Consider the following 22,955-nt stretch of genomic DNA (forward strand, 5'->3'; position numbering starts at 1 on the left):
GGAAAAATTCCCCAAAGAAAAGAACAATATGCAAAGCTTCTGGACAATCTGTATGGATTTTATTTCTTCAAAAATATTGTTCTTTTTCTTATCTTCAAGTCTGTCTTCAAATTATTGGACAGAAGATGCAATGTAAATCCGATTTAAATGCAAAAATCACATTAAGGAATTATAATTTTTTTTTCTCCTGAATAAACACAGAATAATGTTTCTCTCCCAACTGCTAAATGAAACATCTCTCACTAAACTTTATTACATTTATAATTGGGGGGGATTTTGATTTCTTATATTCTGATTTTGATTTATATCTTCTTATAACGAATTTTTCACAGTTAAAAGAAACTAATAGATAGATTTACTAGTTGTTATTTTCCATTTCTAAGTACTGTATGCGAGACCCTTCGGCACTTCTGTGCATTAATTAGATATATTTCGGTGATTACACCACATTTTTTTTATTATTCAGTTATATAAAACACTGAAATAATAGTTCCCCACAAGTTTCGTAAATCGTAGGATTTACATCTTCAGGGGGTAAATAGTATAACTTAAAGTTTAAACAAGAGAATTAATAAATGCAATTCATAACCATCTGGCTATTCATAAAACTCAAATAACAGAATGCAGATATATAACGTTATTGACGTTGAACAATACTGGACGATGTCACGTGTTCTTGTTCTTGTTCATAAAACTCAAATAACAAAATGCAGATATATAACGTTATGAACACGTGACATCGTCCAGTATTGTTCAACGTCAATAACGTTATATATCTGCATTCTGTTATTTGAGTTTTATGAATAGCCAGATGGTTATGATTTGTATTTATTAATTCTCTTGTTTAAATTTTAAGTTATACTATTTACCCCCTGAAGATATAAATCCTACAATTTACGAAACTTGTCGGGAACTATTATTTCAGTGTTTTATATAACTGAATAATAAAAAAAATGTGGTGTAATCACTGAAATATATCTTTTAAACCAATTAGCCACAGAAGTCTATGCCTGCAACTTCTGTGCATGTCAAAAGAAGGAGAATCTGTTCCAATAATAGGGTAATCAATCCATATTGTGGGATGAGTTGTTTATTATTATGTCAGAAAATTAACTTCTCTATTATCATAATTGTAGTTTTTAAAGTGCTAACTATTTTGCTTGCATAACAGGCACAAAACGTTATGTATAAAGCGTGATTTCAAGTGTTGGCGACCAATTTGTAAATCGCCTTATTTCTTTCTCCCCCTCAACATGAATTGACTCTTCTTGGCAGTCTGCCAACGACAGTTCTCACTTCTGTGGTCGGACAGCAGCTATAGTATTGAACACTAAATATGAGGATAATCTTCTCGAATGGCAGGCAATATCAAGTAGAGTGATGTGGAAAAATATCAGAATGGGGAACTGGAAAATGACTTATTTGTGCTTATGGTCCTACAGAAGATTCTAATAAGGTAAAATTGAAGGAATTTTTTTGAGGATTTAGAGAAAGCAACTGACACAATGAAAAATGAAAAGTTGGTCCTTGTTGGGGATCTAAATAGCAGAGTAGGAAATGACTGTCAGACACACAAAAATATTTTGGGAAAATTTGGAGAAAAGACCAAAGCTAATAATAATGGCAAATACCTGTTTAATTTCTGCTCAGGCATAGACTGGGTATAACTAACACAATGTTCCAACATAAAAATGTGCACAAATTCACATGGAGAGAAGAGGCAAGGAATAAGAAAAGTCTCATTGACGATGTTATTGTTGATAGTTATGTTTTCTCACTGGTGCAGGACACTAGAGTCTACACAGGAATTGAAATTGGAAGTGATCACCATTTAGTCGTGAGCAGGATAAAATTGAATTTTATTGAAAAGAAGAACTTGTAAGAAAGTTATAAAGCAAATAAAAGTTGAGCATCTCTCAGATATAAACTGTAGACTAAAATATGCAAATATTATTGAAGAAAAAAATGAAAGAGTTTGGGAACAGGAACCAAACCTTGGAGATTCAGTGGCAAATCCTGAAGAAATCATCAATTGATTCAGCTAAAGAAGCATGTGGTGAGGTTGTCTGGAGGGATAGCAAAATCAGAACTCTATGGTGGACACAGGAAATTAAAGAGGCAGTGAAGGAAAAAAAGAAAGCATATCGAAAGTTCTTGGCGAATAAGTCAGCTTGTACAGAAACAATGTAAGAAATACAGAAACAATGTAAGAAAGCTAAAGAATGTGTAAAACTAACTCATTAAAAGTCAAGGGAAGACTGGTAAGAACATAGAAAATAAATATGAGCTGGCAAAATATTCTTGAGGCTGTTGACAATGCTCAGAAATCAAAGAAAGAGTGCTATAAAAAGAGTTAGAGATGATAAAGGTGACATGAAAACTGGAGAAAAAGATATCCTTGAAGTATGGAGTAATTACCTTGAAAATTACTAAATGAAACAATCAGCGACATCCCAGTGTTAAAAACACTCAACAGACATGCAATTTTGGGAAAATTTGGAGAAAAGACCAAAGCTAATAATAATGGCAAATACCTGTTTAATTTCTGCTCAGGCATGGACTGATTATAACTAACACAATGTTCCAACATAAAAATGTGCACAAATTCACATGGAGAGAAGAGGTAAGGAATAAGAAAAGTATCATTGACTATGTTATTGGTCATTCCCCCCCCCCTTCCTACATAAAAAATACACAACAATTCATAAACAAAATTAAAAATATTACACTCAACGACCAAGATCTATTAGTCAGCTTTGACATAACTTCCCTTTTCACCAATGTCCCAATCAATGATACTATCCTACTCTTACAGAACATATTTCCACACGACATCACGGCCCTCTTTGCTCACGTACTCTCCGGATATTTCGTGTGGCAAAACAATTTTTACCTTCAAAAAGAGGGTACAGCCATGGGCTCACCACTCTCCCCCCCAACAGAGAAATTTTATATGGAAGATTTTGAGCAACGAGCTCTAGAATCGGCGTACCTAATGCCCAAAATTTGGCTCAGATACCTCGACGATATTTTTGCCATTTGGCCCCACGGCCGCCAAGCACTAGATACATTCCTTAGCCACCTGAACAAACAACACAAACGCATCCAATTCACCATTGAAATTGAAAAAAACAATTCTCTTCCGTTCTTAGACACACTTGTCACACGTCTTCCTTCAGGCTGTCTCTCCTTCTCAGTTTACTGCAAACCTACACACACAGGCCAGTACATACGCAAAACTTCTTATCACCACCCAACACAAAAACTAGGGGTCATAAGCACCCTTAAACACAGAGCTCAAACCATTTGTTCAAATGAACAAGCTCTTAACCATGAATATGAGACCATCAAACATACCTTTATAAAAAATGGATACAATATAAAAACCGTTCACAAGATCCTTCACAAAGATACCACTAATAACAAAAAAGATTTCAAAAATGCTATTGCTATACCATATGTTAAAGGCATTTCAGAAAAAATAGAACACTACACAAATACAACATCAAAACCACCTTTAAACCCCCGACAAAATTAAGACACCTATGGAAGATTTAACTCAGTTCTTCCAAGGATCCCCTGCCATACTTAGCCCACCCAGGGGTTTTACAAAACAGATTGCACATGTAACATACCATACATAGGGGAAACAGGGCGAACCATCCCAATCAGAAAGGATGAACACAAACGTCACATAAAATACCTCCATTTTGGAAAAACCGGCCTTTCTTACCACGCACTCCAAACATACCACAGAATTGATTGGAAAGGTACCAAGTCCCCACACTGCACCAAAACTTGGTTCGAGCTGAAATTCAAGGAAGCAAGGGAAATGCTCAAACATGATCTTAATCTGAATAAAAATGATGGTCTAACAATTCCAAGAATGTGGAGGACCCATCTACAACCTTCATAGCAACCACGAAGAAAAAATCTCAATACAAGAAGACTTGGTGAAGTTTTTTTTTTTTCTCCTGAACATTCAATAGCAACCTATAGTCTACAAATCCATAAGATAATCATAATATAACAATATAAACTGTATAATTCCAGAAGAATCCTAGTACGTGAGGACTTTAGCAGAGTTTATTGTAGTTTTTATTTTATTTTTTGTTTATTTTATTTTATTTATTTATTTTTTTTTATCACTAGAGGGCAGGCTAAGAAAAAAGATTAGTTAACAACAGTAGATGTAATTTACTTGTATAGAGTGCAACAGCATGTAGCTTGTTCTTATACACGTGTATTCTTCTGAAGATGACCTCAATACAGGGGTCGAAACATAAAGTTATTATTTTATTATTAATCAGTAAAATAATCTTTTCAACAAGTGTGTTTTGTGTCTCTAAATTCATAAATATGAATAGGAAGACATGCAATTAGAATACAAATCCATACATCAAAAGCCTGAAATGTGGAAAGGCAGCAGAAGTAGATGATATTCGACCAGAAATGCTCAACTGTGAAGGTATAAAAGTCTTGCCTGCACTGCATAGTACAGAAAGTCTGGACAGAGGGACAAATTCCAGATAATTAAAGTTGAGCTCTCATAATAACAATATACAAAAAGGGAAATAAAACTGAATGTGAGGATTACAGAAATATTTTCCTACTGAGTGTTCCTGGTAAGATTAATGCAAGTATACTTGAGAAAAGGTTGAGAAGGATTGTGGAAGGGAAGCTTGTTCTTCACCAAGCTTCCCTTTCACAGTTGAGAAATCATGGGAATATAACAAAGATCTGTATTTAAGTTTTGTAGATCTGCAAAAGGTGATGACAAGGTGCCAAGAGAAATGTTATTCAAAATGCTACAGTTATATGGTGTCAATGGGGCATTATGTCAAGCAATACTTAGTCTATATTTGAGTTGTAAGTCGGCAGTTAGAATTGAAGAATGTACAGGAAGATGGTTTAATATTAAATCTGCTGTGAGACAAGGATGTACATTATCCCCCTCTGTTATTCATTATCTATATGGATCACATTATGAAGGAAAGCAGTATTAATCCTGATATCAAAATTGAAGATGTTAATGTCAGCTCTTTACTTTCTGCAGATGATGTTATACTTTTAAATAAATCCAGTACAAGTCTGCAAGATTCCCTGATTAAACTGAATAATTGTTGTAATAAATTTGATATGAAAATCAGCAACAACAAGACGAAGACAATGAAAATAGGCAGAATCATGAAAATATTGACAGCATAGTGAATGTAAACCTATAGAACAAATTAAACATTTCAGCTACTTAGGCAATTTTTAGTGAAGAAGGTAAATTAAATATCGAAATAGAGAACAGAATCAACAAAGATGGTATGGTAGGAAGTCAACTGAATAAATTTATATGAAATAAGAGAGAAATTAGTCAAAAAAACTAAATCAGTTGTATACAAGATAGTGTTCAAACAAAACAAAAAACAGTGTTCAAAAAAACTAAATCAGATGTATACAAGACAGTGTTCAAATCAATTTTAACTTATGGATCTGAGAGCTGGGATAGAAATAAAACACTTAACCAAAGACTAGAGACTATATATATAAGAGTCCTGAGAAAGATTAGGGGCATGAACAGATGACACCAATGGCAATATCATATTAAATATGAGGATATTAGGAAAGAACTTGATATCGTTAGCATCCAGGAATGTGTTAACACATTCCTGGATGCTAATCTTAGTTGATTCTTAATTTTACTGCCAGGTTGGCAGGAAAAAAAAGATGGAGAGGAAGACCAAGATATAAGTAGAATGATACAGTAAAAAGGTGACTTAGAAGAAAGAAATATAAGATCTGATAATGTTGGAGTCTTGATAGATAACAGATTGATTTGGAGGAAAATTGGTGATAGGAAGTTAGTAATGATGTAAGTTCTTCATGTAGTACTATCATAATATCCTGTACACCCCTTGAGGATACATGTCACGAATTTGATGATGATCTCAAAAAAATTACTTTAAATAAATACACTGGTGTTCAAAACCTAAGGATGAACACTATTTCTAAAGATTACAATTGCAAATTCAGGGTATTACAAGCTAATACCCAAAGAAAAGACCTCTTAGCAAATGTCTGGAACATGTTCCAGACATTTGCAAAAAGGTCACCCTCACTCCACAACAGAGCATGAAGAGAGATTTTTTTTTTTTTATATGTTGAGTCCATACACAAGAGGTTGGCTGATTGACCTATAGTACATTAGTATTGTGTATGGGTTGGGAAAGAAGGTACTTGTTCACATTGGATTTGAATGACTATATATTGTATTCCTTAGGGAATACATCAAGAGGAAGATTGTTCCATAGCATAGCAGTTGCAGGGATGAAGGAGGAGAAGAAACTTGTTCTGTGGGTTTCAAAGTGCACTGTATAAGGAATGTTGAGCAGCAGCTGCATGTGTTCCAACGAGCTTAGTACTAAGTGGGGGAATTATTGATGCTATTTTGGATGAACATTTTCCATGGAAATGTTGTACAAAACACACAGTGTAGAGATTGATCATCTGTGCGAAAGTTGAGGGAGTGAGTTGGTAAAAGATGAGTCATTAATAAGTCTGATTGCTCTCCTCTGTATTGAGTCAAGCATTTTGAGGGAGCTTTTGAGGGCCCCATATGTGGGAGCAGTATTTGATGGTTGGGTGGATTTGTGATTTGTATAAGGTTAACAGCTGTTCAGGAGTGAGGTAACGTCTTGAGCGAAAGAGAAATCCTAGTTTTTTAGTTGCTGAGGATGCAATGGTTGCTATGTGTTTATGCCAGGAGAGACTTGATGTCAAAATTCAAGAAGAGAAATCTCAAATTGTCTGGAAATTTGGGTGTTGTCAAAAATAATACCGGGAGAAAAGGGTTCTTTTTTATGAGAAATGAGACAGTACTGGGTTTTATTTGCATTGAAATTGACCCCATTGGAGGATGGCTTGGAGGACTGAATTGAGGGCAGAGGTGGTTGCTGTTCTGTAGGTTGAAGTGAATTGTGTGGAGTAAGGTTTATCAAAAGAAAGGGAAGAGTGCAATGTGCTATCTTCTGCAAAACTGTGTATTGGGTTGGAGGTAAGCTGAAGTAGGTCATTGATATATAGTAGGAAGAGGGTTGGTGAGAGAACAGAACCTTGAGGAACCCCCTGGCATTAGTTGAATGATAAGGATAAGGAGCCATCCACCACCACACACATAGTGTGCGTCCAGACAGAAAGCTAGCAATCCAACTACGGAGGTCTTGAAATATACCAAACGATGGCAGCTTGCTTAGTAAACTTTTGTGCCAGACATGGTCAAATGCCTTGGAGATATCAAGTCCAACCGCTTGAGATTCACCAAATTACTCCATGACATTTGTCCATGCAAGCAGATCTCCTGTTGATCGGCAGCGACGGAATCCATACTGGCTGTCATTTATTAAACAGGTAGCTTCAAGGTAGTGCAGGAGTTGGGAATTGATGATTTTTTCCATGACTTTAGACAGGACTCAGGTGAGTGAGATGGGGCGGTAGTGACTTGTTGCCTTTCTTGGGAATGGATTGAATATACTCCAATTTCCAGGCTATGGGATAGATACCAGTGGAGTAAGATGGTATATATAAGTGACATAGGACAGGAGATAGTTCTAGTGCACAAACCTTCAGGACAATTGGAGGAATACCATCAGGGCTGGGATACTTTTTTGTGTCTAATTTGGACAGTATTTTGCTGATCTCTTTCTGGAAAAAGGATATAGTGGGCATTGTGGGCATCTGGAATGGTTGGGGGACATTTGCAATTGTCAATTATGAGTGCATTGGAAGCAAAGTGTGAGGCCTTTTCTGTAGGTGATGATGCAATGGAGACATCTGGGTAGGATAGAGGTGGGAATAGTGTTGGTCAGAAGTTAAGATCGACTGCTTTGGCTGCCATTTGGACAGGCTGCTAATTTCCTGCTTTTTGCTCTTTCAAACTCTGGTTTGGAAGCATTGTTTTTTTTTTTGCAGGCTTGAGTATAAGCTCTAGGAAGGATGGGGTTCTTGATTTGAGCCAGTAATGGCATGCTTGGTTTTTCATTTGTACAGCCCTGGAGCATCTTTTGGAAAACCAAAGTTTAGTTAGGGAATGGCAGGTTAGAGTACTGTGGGGAATGTATGATTCCATGCCAGTGAGGATTACTTTGGTCATGTGTTTGGGTTGGAAGGTCAGAAGCAATAGCCTAACCATGGGAATGAGGCATAGAAGTTGCACAGGATATCCCACCTGGCACTGTTATAATGCCAAACTACTCTTATATTATAACACTTGTGTTAAAACTTGTGTTATAACAGCAAAAAAATAATCGATTGCACCATGGCAGGTGTCAGCTTGCAAGTCGGCTCCATTCAAGCACAGTAAATGGATCTCTCAACAAACTGTTGAGACGTCTTGCTACAAACTGTAGCAAGACGTCTGCAACAAGTAGGCCTATATGCCTTTATGCCTATATTCTATGTCCTTTTATCCACAGCTTAGGTTGAGTACATTTTCAGTAGTGTTCTTTCCATAAAAATTGGACAAGACATCAATGGAGTGATGTAATCTTTTCAGATGAGGCATTTTAGTCTTTCATCTAATTCTAGATGATCTGGCGTGAAAGTGGTACTGCTTACCATCAAGAATGTTCTTGAAAGGGATAGATATGGCGGTGCTTGAGTAACTGTGTAGTGAGGCATTATGCTTAATGGATGCATTGAGCTAAAGTGATGGAAAAAAGGGACTATGACTGGTGAATGATATTGCAACAAAGTTCTTCAATGTCATGTTTGATTCTTCTGTTAAAGCTATAGGCAAAGAATTCATTTTCATGGATGACAATGCCACACATCATACACGAGCATTGGAAATACTTCTGGAGACCAAGGATATTAATCGAATCAAGTGGCCAGCATGCTCCCTAGATCTCAACCCTATAGAATATGCTTGAGATGCAATTGGGAGATGCACTGCTGCTCGAAATTCCCCCTCCAGAAAACAAACAAGGCCTTATCCTTGCTCTGTAGGAGTGGGAGTGGACTAATTTGCCTCAAGAACTCCTGAATCACTTGGTGATAAGCATGGAACAACATTGTGAGTACTGCACTGCAGTTCAGAGTGGGTATATTTCACACTGAAATGTCTCTCCACATAATTTTCTGTAAGCACCATAGATTAATTCCTTAACTACATCCTTAGGATATTTGTAACTCTTGCCAAAAATTTATTGCAATTTAATTTGTAACAAATTTATACCACATTTTTGTGTAATATAATTTATTATATTACACAAATTTTTTTTGTGTAATACAATTTATTTATTTTTAATATAATTTATTAGTATGTTGGAAATAAATTTACGTCCACATTTGGCTATAGTCATGAAATTTATCTCATATACAAGTAAAAATGTAATTCGTCCTTAGTATTTGGACACCAGTGTAGATACACTATTTTGGGTGGCCAAAGAAGAGATGGAGGGAGCTGGTAGAAGAGGACTTGAAGATGAAGAACTTGGATGTGGTGACAGCCCAAGACAGGAAGGTGTGGAGGAGACTCATAACAAACAGTGACCCCACTTAAGTGGGAGAAGCTGCAGAAGAAGAAGAAGATTACTTTACATATATTAGGGAACAAATCAATACATTTATTTATAACTTAAAAGTTCTTTTCCAATTTATCTAATTTAAAATAATTTAATTTTGAAAGTAAGATAATTATTAAAACATAATGTGGCATATCTGACTGAAATTTATCAGATATGCTACACCCCAGAAAAAAGAACAAAAGTTCATTACAGTTTAAATATATAAATATTACAGTATATATATATATATATATATATATATATATATATATTTGGTACATTGTTTTAAGATAAATATTGTTACAAAATAACTTCTTTCTCCACTATACAGTGGAGCAGTGGAATGAAGGTTGAAGTTTACTGCACTGTCATGGCACTCTTCATTGCTTCTAATGTGCCACAGCATCACTTATGCACCCTTCAATCTACATTTTCATAATACACAAATAACATCGATTTTTTGTAAGCTTTCTTTTTTATCCTTTTTTTTTTTTTTATGTTTCTGCATTTGTATACATTTTTCACAGGTTAAAAATAGCATGTTTGCAAATTTCCCAGCCCCCAATAAATACATATAATTAGTAACCAACTAGTACCAAGTCAGAGATATACAACAGTAAGCAGCAATATTAGATAAATATATAAAATTAATAAAAAAATGTAAAAAAAATTGTTAATCCACCCATGGCATAAATGTACTAAAGGTTTCCACAAAAATCTTTTATTGTGTGCCAGCCACATAAAAAATAAAATAATTTTCTTATTCTATTATTTTGAAGCAATAAATCATCCTGTGCATCATATTAACAAATCATGTGAGCTGATTGTTTCAAGTAACCTAAGCCAAATATACGACTCTAAAGTTGATTGCTTTAGAGCCTATTCATGCATATAACCTAGATGTGTAAGAACTGGTTCTAAAGCAATCAACTCACTTGGTGTATACATAGGATGTACAAAATGCTTCACTGTTTCAAAATGATGGTAGAAGAACTTCAATTTTCACAGCTATAAGTTGAGGACACTAACAGTAAAAAAAAAAAAAAAAATTGGTGAAACATGTTAGTCTTTACATTTAGAAATGCTATGCAAGTTCTAACACGTCTCTTTTAAGTTATGCCACATTGAAAAAAAAAAAAAAAAAAAAAAATTGAGAATTTAAACAATTCTTCAAATAATTTCTTTACCTGCAATGTTGTGAGAACAAGATGCCAAGCGCTCCCTAACACAGCTCCATGACAATGGGCTAGGCTCAAGACTGCCCGCATACACTGAAGGTTTTTTGCTGTCAGCTTTGAGGGGGGAAAAATGTCACTTTCAGTTAATTAAGATTCAATCAATCAATATTACCTTATGATTAACTAATGCCTAGTTAATATTTTTCAAGTTTAAAATCCTGACACCGAGTAAGTATGGAAAAGACTTTTAATGGGATTATATTGATCAAGTGCATATAATAAAATATGATCCCATTAAAAGTCTTTTCCAGAGCTTTTTGGTCAAGAAAATTAAACGTTTATTAACATAAATGTTTTTTAACACTGAGTAAGTATTTCATATAATCTTTTCTGCCCTTCAAGAAGGTGCATATACAGCTGAGGTAAAAAATAAGAACAAATTAAATTTAGTGTATAATTATGTATTCCTGTTTACATCAACAGATTATATTACATTTTGTATTGTATTATAATTAATATAATACAAAATATAAATATACTCTACAAAGATAAAAAAAATTATTAAACATAAAGCCTAATGTCCTTGGAAGGGTGCTAATAGGAAGCCTTAGCTTTATGGGAATTTTTAGAATTACAGTTTCCAATATCAGAAAGACTCTGAACATCCATATTTATTTATGATCAGACTGGTTTTACAGATCAGCTGCATATTCCAATAATAATGGGGGGGGGGGAAATCTCATGTTTGTACTAGGTTTTTTTTTTTTTTTTTTTTTTTTTTGGATAGTATCCACACAGTCTACTACAGCTCACCATTCATAGCTGTAGTAGCAGATGTATTTTCATATGTACTTTAGGTAATATTGGCAGATCTTCCAGTTTGCCAATAATAAGCCTAATTGAAGGTGCAAGATACTTTGTATACAACTGGAAACAAGAGGAGAAAGTAGATTGTATATCAGACACAAAACATAAAAGGGAGTTTTGCTCACTTGCAGCAAGTGAGCAAAAGAATAAGATAAATGTAATTTTTTATGCTTCTCGAACAGTTAAAGGTTGTAGTCTTTGGGAAGTGGCAGTGGGGGAACTATTCCAAAGACCAGAGATAGGTAAAATAAAAGAAGAGGGAAGAGAAATTAGTTCAATAAGTTTGATGCTGGGCAGTAAATGGATAACAACCAACAACTGCTTGTGTTCTTACGGTTTTGGAAGAAAATGAGGGAATGATGGTGATTGGCTCAGCAAAACATTGTCCTTGGAAATACAAAGAGAGACAAATAAGAGACAATGCAGAAACAAAACATCTATAAGAGAGAGAGAGAGAGATTGGAGCAAATCTGTGCAAGTAGTCATTAATTCAAAGATTTCTCCTGGACATCAAACATTCTTTGAGATGTTTTAGGGGCATCATCTAAAATGTATGAGCAGTATTCCAAGTTTGGTTGGGATTTAGGGTTTATACAGTGTCAGCAGTTATATACAGAGTGGCCATAAAATAACTTTCGCTCTTTGGAGGCATCTGTAGCTAAATCCAATAAACAGAATGAGACCAAATTTTATATTGAGACTTTTGAAGGCATGGGGAGATGATTTCCGCGAAAAAAAGATTTAGTACCAAAAGTTGCCAATAGTGGAAATTTTGGCGCTGGTGGAGCCAAAAATAAGTGGATAATTACATCATCATCATTATCAAATTCCTGCCATGTACCCTCAAGGGGTGTACAGGATATGATAGTACTACGTGAAAAAAAATTACATCATTATTAATTTCCTGTCTACAATTTTCCTCCAAATCAGTCTGTTACTTGTCAAGACTCCAACATTATCAGATCTTATATTTCTATCGTCTAAAGCACTTTGTACCATATCAATCCACCTATATCTTGGTCTTCCTCTGGGTCGTTTTGCTGCCAACCTGGAAGAGAACACTTGTTTTGCTAATCTTTCTTCGCCCATTCTGTTTAAAATAATTAATAAAAAATATAAGATAATTACATTAAAGGAAGATAAAATGGAATAATAACAATTTTATGGTGTAAATGACAGCCGCGTCACTCATTCCAGCTGGATATGTGGCACGTTACAATGATAATAATAATAATTAAACTAAAACAGCAACTTGAGAGAGAGACAGAAATTAATGTAGTGATTGAACTCACAGGAAATAATAAATAATTATAATGTTTTATTCATCAGAATCAGGGTCCCCTGGACCACATACACGATTTTCAATGTGCTGACCTTTCTTGTGTACAACAAATTACATCAGGTGTACGACATGCTCTACAGCTGAGTGTAAGGAGTAGGATTGGATGTTCATAATAGCCAATTTTATGTTCTCTTTCAAGGAATGCCACAACACACACACAAAAAAAAAAATACCCCCACGGCTGAAAGCAAGTATAAATAAATGAACAAAACATTATTTCCTGTGAGTTCAATCACTACATTAATTTCTGTGTCTCTCGCAAGTTGTTGTTTTAGTTTAATTATCATTGTAACGCACCATATATCCACCTGGAATGAGTGACGTGGCTGTCGCTTACACCGTCGAAATATTATTCCATTTTATCTGCCTTTAACGTAATTATCCGCTTGTTTGCGGCTCCACCAGTGCCAAAATTTTGACCTATCGGCGACTTATGGTACTAAATCTTTTTTTCGTGGAAATCATCTCCCCATGCCTTCGAAAGTCTCAATATAAAATTTGGTCTCATTCCATTTATTGGTTTTAGCTACAGATGTCTCCAAAGAGGGAAAGCTATTTTATGGCCACCCTGTATATATAAGAGAAGTGGTGCCTTGAGAAGAAGAGTACACCAAGGTTTTTTATGTGTGTGTGTGTGTGTGTGTGTGGTTAAAGAAGTTATGGCTGAGATGTGCTTGCATGAGGAGAGGATAGGTTGTAAGTCAGCCCAAGAAGAGAAAGCTGATCCTGTCTGGAGATCTGGGTATTATCAAGAATAAAAGGCAATGAAGTGAAACCTTTCTTGTGAAATAAGAATGTTATGGTACCACTGAAGTTCCCAAGATTATCCTTGCCCAATAAAAAGAACAGCAAGGATATCAAAATTTAAGGCATTGAAGCTTCTAAATATTGTGCTCTATAAAGTATGTTAAATGATGAAGAATGGAGTGTACTATCACCAACATAGCTATGGCTAGGATATGAGATCAACAACAGAGGTTGATTTATGTACAGGAGAATGTCAGTGGCTGAAAATACAAGTACCCAAGGCACGTACTGCAATGGCAAGTACCCAAGGTACTCTGGCCATTACTAGAGTACCTTGGGTACTCTAGCAATGGCTAGGAAATCTGAGGAGAGGGTCATTAACCACAGTGTAGTGAACAACAACCAGAAAGGAAGCTAGTGACATCAACTGCAATGGGTAGAAGTCATGCATATCATAAGATCACAGTTTGTTGAGTAGGCCTCTGTACCAGACATAAGCAAATGACCTAGAAATGTCAAGAGCAATTATGTGAGCTTCTCCACACATTTCCTGGCTTGTGTCCAAAGGTAATGCCTAGGAGTCAGTGGATTCAGAATAGTAAAATCTGAACTGCTGCCCACTAATCAACTGATGACCTTATGACTGATATTTGTGAGAAATAAAGTAAAAGCAACCAGACAAATAGTTTGCTGACTGACAATCCCTTTGGGTAGGAAAGTTTGAAAAGTCAGTATAGAATAAGTTTTAATTCTGGAATAAAGGTTTTAGCACAACAGAAGGAATACTATCAGGACCAGATGAACTAGCTCATGCTTAATACATTCAGGATTCTTATTTCTTTCCAATGAAGGGCTAGAAGAGTCATGGAGCAAGCATTTCTTGAAATGTACTTTGCCTTAGTCATTCTGTACCAGGGAGTGTGTAAGGGGTAAAAGCTGTATAACTGAGCTTTGTATAACTCCACATAGCCTTTAAAGAAATGCAGAGAACCAACCAACCAGGGCTTCTGACCTGATGTCCAATTCCCACCTTCTCCAAACCTCACCAGTGTTTATCTTTTTAATTTCAGGCTACCCCTATTATGTTAATATGGTACTAATCCAATTCATCAGCTAGCTGCATTTCTTTGCCATTCAGGATTATTATGTTGATAGTACTGATGTTGATAATATCCCATAATGCAAAGCACATCTCCTTGCAGACATGTATAATGCTATATGGGGGCGCTAGTGGGTCAAGCGCTACGAACGTCTTTTGAAGAGCTCCTGATTCAGATAAGTTTTACTAGGAATAATTAAGTATATATGCGTAATTGTTTAAGTAAGAGCGGCTGTAAACGTTGTACGCTACCGATATTATTAGTGTGGGTTTTTTTTTCTTGCTTAAACTAAATACGAAAACGTTAATATTAGACCTAGTAACCTGCAGAGAAAAAAAAAAAAAAAAAAATGGCGGCGGCATTGTCATTCCATGATTTTAATTTGGATTTCAGTCGGTTCGTTAAGTGTGAGGTCTGTTATATGTATTCCTTCGACTACATAAATGATTTGTGGATGTTTAGTGCGGATGGAAGAAGGGTGTGTGCGAAATGTGACCTGAACGAGGAATTGATGAATGCGAATATGAAGTTGATGACAGAAAGTGCTAGTACCGATAGTGTCGCGAGTGCACGTTTGAAAGAGACGGATGGCGGGAAAGACAGGCGAAAAAATGTTAAAAAATCAGGAAAAAAGAAAAAGAGCGATTTGACAACTGTAACGGATGTTAAAAGGGACGAAAGTAAGGCGGAAAGAAATGAAATTGAGAGAACGAATGAAAGTAGAAATGGCGTGGTGCAGAAATCGCAAGTAAAAAAAATCGAAAGAATGAATGATAGCGAAAAAAGAATGACTGATGGCGAAAGTTGGACGCAAGTTGGAACGAAAGTACTGAACCAAAGAAAGATGAATGACAGTAAAAGTGAGAAGAATGATAGCGAAAGTTGGACGCATGTTAGTCCGAAAGTACGGAAACAAAGAAAGATATGTGAGAGTGAGAAGAATGATAGTGAAAGTTGGACGTATGTTAGACCGAAAGTACGGAAACAAAGAAGGATGAATGAGAGGGAAAGTGAGAAGAGGGGGTCGAGAGTTAGAAAGTTAGAAAGATTTAATGATAGAGTGAATGTGTCGCGAGGTTCAGAAGGTGAATTGGATTGGATGAAGCAAGAAATGAAATGGATGCGGAATGAAATTGAGAGAATTCAGGTCAAAACTATTAAAATAAATCATGATGGCATGAAAGAGATAACAAAAGATGAGCGAGTGGCGTTGTATGGCGACTCCATTATTAAAGGTGTGCTAGAGGATAAAATGCACAAGGTATGTTTTCCAGGCGGTAAAATGAGTAGAGTGATTGAGGCATTGAATATGAGGCAGGAACGAGCAAAAGAGTTAATTGTATTAATTGGTACGAATGATTTGAGAGAGAACAAAGAGCATGTCAAAATGAATGTCAGGAGACTGCTTAGAAAGATAAAGGAGAATAGTGTGACAGGAAGGGTGGTCAGTGTGTTGCCTAGGTATGATTGTGGTGAAATGAGGTGGAGAGCAAGGATTATGAATGATATTCTGGCTGAAATGTGTGAGGAGATGGGAGTAGAGTTTGTTAATGTGTGGAATGAGTTTGAGGGACGAAGTGAGCTGTATGGGAGCGATGGACTGCATTTGAGTGGTTATGGTGTGAGTCATTTGGAGAGACTGCTGCTGGAAGGTAGAGAAGTGAATAGAGAGAATGAATCAGATCGAGAGGGGAGTGATGTGGAAGAGCAGGAGAGTAAGACAGGAGAGATTGAAGGAGTGGAAATGAATGTGGAAGTGAGTGGTATGAGTATAGAAAATGAGAGAATGGGTGTGCAAGAGGAGCAGGGAAACGGCGAGGCTCAGGGTGGACAGGGATATACAGCGTGAGAAAGGTGGATGCTCCAAGAGGAGGTGAGAGAATGTGTAGGCAGGAAAGTAATGGGATGATCAGGGATCAAAAGGAAACAGATGGAATTGCAAAGGGTTCTAAAATGAAGAAGCAGAAAGGGAAATGGCCCCAGTCCAGCATGGAGAGATCACATCGAGTGAGTGGTATCAGTGGAACTAGCTGTAGATCCAGAAATGAGTTGTTGTGTTTGTATACCAATGCTAGAAGTATAAGAAACAAGGCGGATGAAATGGTTGCACTAATTGCGTCTGTGCACCCAGAGATTGTCGGAATAAGTGAGACATGGTTAGATGAGGATGACATCCTGACAGGAATAGAGATGGAAAGGTATGATGTGTTTCGTGAGGATAGAAGGGGTAAAAAGGGAGGGGGAGTGCTATTGATGATAGAGAAAGAGTTATGTCCATACAAGGTAGAGATGCAAGAGGGAAATGGGGCCAGTGGTTTTGAGGCAGTATGGTGTGAGATAGAGGTGAATAGAATCAAATACTTGGTGGGATGTTGTTATAGACCTGGTAATGTGGATGGTGGTGATAGTGAAATGTATAGTCAAATAAGCCAAGCAAATAAGAAAAGGGTGATCATTATGGGTGATTTTAATTATGGCAATATAGACTGGAATGAAGAGATAGCAACTGGAAGTAAAGAAAATGAGTTTCTTGAGTTTTTGAGGGATAACTACCTCAGACAGTATGTAACAGAGGGCACAAGAGGATTAAGGGTCTTGGATTTGGTCATCTCATCGGAGGATGTAATTATCAATGAGGTATCAAATCATCCACCAATTGGTGAAAGTGACCATGAGGTGATTACTTGGGTGGTTGCCAGCAGTGCAAGGACCCCTGTGAAAAAAGGGTATATGTGGAACTACAAGGGGGGTGATTATGAAGAGCTCAGGAGACAGCTTGCAGGTGTAGCATGGAATGAGAAGTTAGCTGGAAAAGAGATCAATGCAGCTTGGAGGATTTTCAAAAAATATTTAGTGGATGCAATGTCTAAATGTATACCACGGGTGAGAAGGTTAAATAAGTTAGGTGTGAGATGGATGAATAAAGAGATTAAGCATGCAATACAGAGAAAAAGGGCATTGTGAAGGCAGCATAAGAGAAGTGGAAGTAACCAATTTCATGAGTTCTACAAAGACCAGGCAAGGAGAGTGACTTGGTTGGTGAGAGTAGCTAAAGAGAGGTATGAACAGCAGTTAGCTAATGAAGCTAAAAAGAATCCTAGGGAGTTCTTTCGATATGTAGCCAGCAAAAGAAAGAATGATTATGGAAGGATGACATTGATTGGAGGAAATGGCATAAAGACAGCTGTTGCAGAATGTGTGGTGGAGATACTTAATGAACAGTTCATAAAGTTCTTTCAATCTTGTGAATGTGACTTCATGGAGAGATTAAGAGCAGTTGATGATGGGGAGGAGAGACTGACTGTAAGTGAGGAAGAGGTGTTTGGGGAGTTGAGTAAACTAGATGTAAATAAGGCTGTGGGACTTGATAATATATCACCGCGTATTCTGAAGGAATGTGCCAGAGAGTTGACACCTGCCTTGACATATTTTTTTAATACGAGTCTTGCACTTGGTCAAATCCCTAAAGAGTGGAAGGAGGGCAAGATTGTGCCACTTCATAAAGGAGGTGATCGAACTCAAGCATCAAACTATAGGCCTATCTGTGTGTCAGGTGTTGTGGTTAAGTTGTTGGAGAAGCTTGTGAGAACTAGGATCCAGAGTTGGGTTGACAACAATGGTATAATCTTTGATGGACAGCATGGATTTGCTAAAGGGATGTCGTGTTTTAGTAATCTACTTACTTATTACAATAAAGTGACTGCTTCCTTGGACAGAGGAGAAGGATACACAGTAATATATTTGGATTTTGCAAAAGCTTTTGATAGAGTACCTCATGATAAGTTGACAGTCAAACTAGAGCAGATGGGGTTGGATATTAGATTAGTGCATTGGATTGGAGACTGGCTATCTGATAGGTATCAACAAGTTGTGTATGGGGGTGCAATATCCAGGAAAAGGAAAGTCACTAGTGGAGTGCCTCAGGGATCTGTTTTAGGGCCATTACTATTTAACTTGTATATTAATGATATTGGCAAAGATTTGGATGGAGATATTCAGTTGTTTGCAGATGATGCAAAGTTGGGACGAACCATAAAGAGTAGTGAAGATGTTGTGGTCTTGCAAGAAGACTCGAATAAATTGAGTGATTGGGCAAGCAAATGGGGATGTGAGTTCAATGTTGCAAAATGTAAGGTTTTAAAATTTGGAAAACAAAGATGGGATGCAGAATTTATGCTTGGTAAGAATATATTGTTGGAAGTAGAGGAAATAAGAGATCTGGGAGTGATAGTGGATAAGGATCTAAAATTTAGGGGACACATCGCCAAAATTGTGAAGACAACACAAAGACTTCTGGGAATGATGAGGAGGACACTGACGTGTAGAAGTAGGGAGATTCTTGTTCTATTGTATAAGGCTTTGATTAGGCCACACATGGACTATTGTGCCCAGATTTGGTCACCTGGTTTTCAGAAGGATGAAGAGATGTTGGAAAGGGTCCAAAGGCGACTGACTAAGGTAGTTTCTGACCTCTGGAATGTCGAGTATGAGGAAAGATTGAAAAGATGTAATTTGCAGAGTCTAGTGGAGAGAAGGAAGAGGGGAGATATGATAGAGACCTACAAGTTGGTAAGGGGTTGTTATAGGATCAATGGTGGAGAAGTTCTACAGAGAATAGTGGGAGATCAGGGGAGAACCAGAGGTCATGCCTGGAAACTGTATAAAGAGGGTGTGAGTAGGGGAGTGAGAGGCAGGTTTTTTTCGTGCAGAGTTGTGAATGATTGGAATGCCTTGCCTGAGAGTGTGGTGTCTGCAAGGAGTTTGAATGTGTTTAAGACCCGGTATGATGAGATGTGTGTGAGATAAAAGGACCTCCTAGATGAGTCTTTGACTCCATGAGGTCTTGTTTAATAATAATAATAATAATAATGCTATGCATTAAGGAAAGGGTCACTACCCAGTTTTGACCTTTATTGAGGTCTCATCAGTGGGAGCAGACCCAGAGGTGGTGATACTAAGGTGGAAGTAATGGACAAGTCATATTTCCATATACCAGTTGCCAAAAGGTGTCACATCTTATTATTAAAATTCTCTGGATTAGAGATAAGATGATCGAAGTTTCTTCACTTGGCTATGCTAAGGCAAGTGATGTGAACTTATACCACCTTTGTCACGAGTTGCTGTCCTGAAAATACTTCAGGCACAAACTTTTTTTTGCTTACACTTGGATAAAAGATTAAACCAAATATTTAATTGGTAGCGTAGCTATGTGAAAAAACTTTCATAAAATTATAGATCATGATCCCACTAACTCCCAAAAGAATAAAGTTCGCAAAGTATTGAAAAAAATCACCTCCCGGCCAAAAGAAACAGTTACAAACTCAAACCTTTTCATGTTAAAACACCCAGAATATATAGAGCACCTAAAATTCACAAACAAGGTACATCTCTATGCCTTATTGTGGATAGTATAAACAATCCCACATACAAACTTGCTAAATATTTAGCTAAATTACTTGCCACCCTCCTTTGTTAAAAATTCTGTTCACCTAAAAAGTATTTTAAAAAAACACATCTTAAAAAGTTCAGGCATAATGATTAGTTTTGATATCACTTTTTACAAATGTACTGTTAATTGAAACCCTTGATTTACTAAAGTTGCATTTTCCCCTGGATATATTTGAACTATTTAAGTTTACAGTACATGCAAGTTATTTTACATGGAAAGGGAAGATATACAAACAACTAGGTGGGATAGCAATGGGCTCTCACCCTTCTCCCTTTTAGCCAATTTCTACATGGAAAAGCTAGCCATGAATGCAGCCACTCTCATACCAGTGGTTTGGCTATGCTATTTGATGATGAGTTTGGTTGCTATTTGGTCACATGGTGCAGACACACTGGATACATTTTTAGCACATTTAAATAGCCAACACCCTGAAATACACTTCAGTGGAATAGGAAGCTAATGACTATCTGCACTTCCTGGATACGCTAATCACACGGCTTCCAGATAGTTCTTTATCTTTTTTGATTTATAGAAAACCCACACATACAGGGAGATATTTGCACAGTCACACCATCATCCAGCTCAACAGTATGATATCCTAAAAACACTAACTCACAAAGCAACAGCTATTTGTTCCAATGACAATGCTCTTACTGCTGAACTCACTCACTAGCATCGCACCTTCTTAGCCAATGACCATAATCCCCATAGGATAGAAAAAATATGAAATGCTCCCCAGAAATCCCTTCCATTGCCTACCACACAAGACTACAGCATAACTGTTACCATTGCATACATGCAAGGCATATATGAAAAGATATCTAGAGTGCTTAATAAATATCAACTACACATTGTATTTACACCTTATGTCAAACTGGCAACTCTCATCCATTCAACTAAAGACAAACTCTCTTTTGAAGAGCACTGTTCTTGTGACCGGACTTAGTATGGACAAACAGGAAGAACTGTTGACATCTGCCTTAGAGAATATAAAAAAATAAAATAAAAAAAAAATACATCCAGCACTATTATGGCAAGTCGGGTCTAGCAGACCATGACTTAGATACTCCTTCACACAGGATTTGGAATTGGAAGAAAACAAAAGTGCTACACAAGTCATTATACGTCAGAAAGAACTGTTTTTTTTTTGGAGTCAACAGAAGCTTTAAAACATACTCCAAACCTCAACAAGTATGGCTGCATAAATTCACCAAAAATCTGGAAGACAGTCAATTTTAAGATCTAATTAATACTTGTTTTCTCTCTTTTTCTAACATATGGTGCCTAATTAGGATCTCAGTTCCTTGTGTTGTCTGTTACAATTTTTTAAACTAGTCCCACTGTTATACTATGTTGTTGTTTTGGTTACTGTGACAAAATGTTTTTGTGTTCTGAAGATGCTGGATAATACCAGCAAAATATCAGCAAATAAGTTAATAAATATTAGTTATTTTCTTATATTCTGTGTTGTCATCAATACTGTGAAAATAAATTAACACCACTGTAACCTTAAATCTTGCAGACTTATCCCACATATACCGCTTTCTGATATCTGTCAGTCAACCTTTCTCTTATCCATGTGAATATTTTGTACTCTAATCCCATATTCTCTAATTTATGCAACAGTCTAATTTAGGTACCATGATGTATTCCATCAAAAACCTTAGCAAAATCCAAAAGTACCATGGTGTATCCATTCCCCTAACTCAATGGTAACATTATTAGAGAATGTGAGTAAGTTGCTAATACTGTATGCCCACAGATGCGAGACCCTTCAACACTTCTGCACATGTCAAAAGAAGGAGAATCCATTCCGATATTAGGATAATCAATGCATTTCGTGGAATGAGTGTTTATTATTATACGTTGGAAAATTAGCTTTCCTTTTATGAAAATTCTAGTTCTTAAAGTGGTAACTATTTTGCTTGTACAACAGTTGAAAAATTTAAGTATAAAGCATGTGATTTCGAGTGTTGGTGACCAATTCGTACATCCCTTATTTCTTTCTCTCCCTTCAGCACGAACTGACTATTCTTGGCAGATTGCCAGACTAGGTTCTCTGAAGTGTGGGCATAAAATACATGACCTTTAGTAAATCCATGCTGTTCATTGCAAAGTAGAGATTATCTATCGATCTATTTCTGTATATTAGCTCTTACTTCTTCTTACTAACTTTTCCAAAATCTTCACTATGACTCCAGAGATACTGATAGGTTGATAGCTGGACAATATACCAGTCTCTGTACCATTTTTATGCAATGGGATTATCATACATTCTTTCCTGTTCTGGAGAGCGCAAATATATGTAGCCTAGTCAAAGGAACCACCAGTTCAGTTCAGCACTCTTTTAGCATCCATGTCGATATTCCATCAGCTGCCTATTGTTGAATTCTTATTTGGTTTGTGCAACAGCATTAGTACCTCCTCCTCATACACCTAAGCTTCTTCAATAAGTGTTAGAGGTAGCAGTGAGCTCAATGTTACATATACCAGGTTGGTAGTTGTAAGTAGTGTTTCCAAATTCCCAACATTTTGGAACCTTTGGGAAATGAGAACGGGAAATCGTATTTCCCGAGAATTCTCAAGAATTACCGAAATAATCTTTTTATTTAATTTTCGTTGATTATCTGTAATAATGGCTATAACAGTAAATGTTAATAAACAGAAAAAGCCGAAGAGAAGGTGGGGCAACTGGGGGTTCGTGGCCCCGCCGCAGTC

General features: G+C 36.6%; 1 protein-coding gene across 1 annotated transcript in view; it reads right to left on the minus strand.

The window, feature by feature from the left end:
* mon2 (Mon2 homolog, regulator of endosome-to-Golgi trafficking) overlaps positions 1-22,955 on the minus strand; it is a 749,535-nt gene that overhangs the window by 325,371 nt on the left and 401,209 nt on the right. The window contains exon 15 of the mRNA XM_090397718.1: positions 10,742-10,846. Coding sequence (XP_090253844.1) covers positions 10,742-10,846 — 105 coding nt within the window. The remainder of the gene's footprint in view (positions 1-10,741; positions 10,847-22,955) is intronic.

This window comes from Typopeltis vanoorti, chromosome 1, assembly GCF_054136105.1.
Source record: "Typopeltis vanoorti isolate ZY-2024b chromosome 1, IOZ_Tvanoo_1.0, whole genome shotgun sequence".
Taxonomy (NCBI): domain Eukaryota; kingdom Metazoa; phylum Arthropoda; class Arachnida; order Uropygi; family Thelyphonidae; genus Typopeltis; species Typopeltis vanoorti.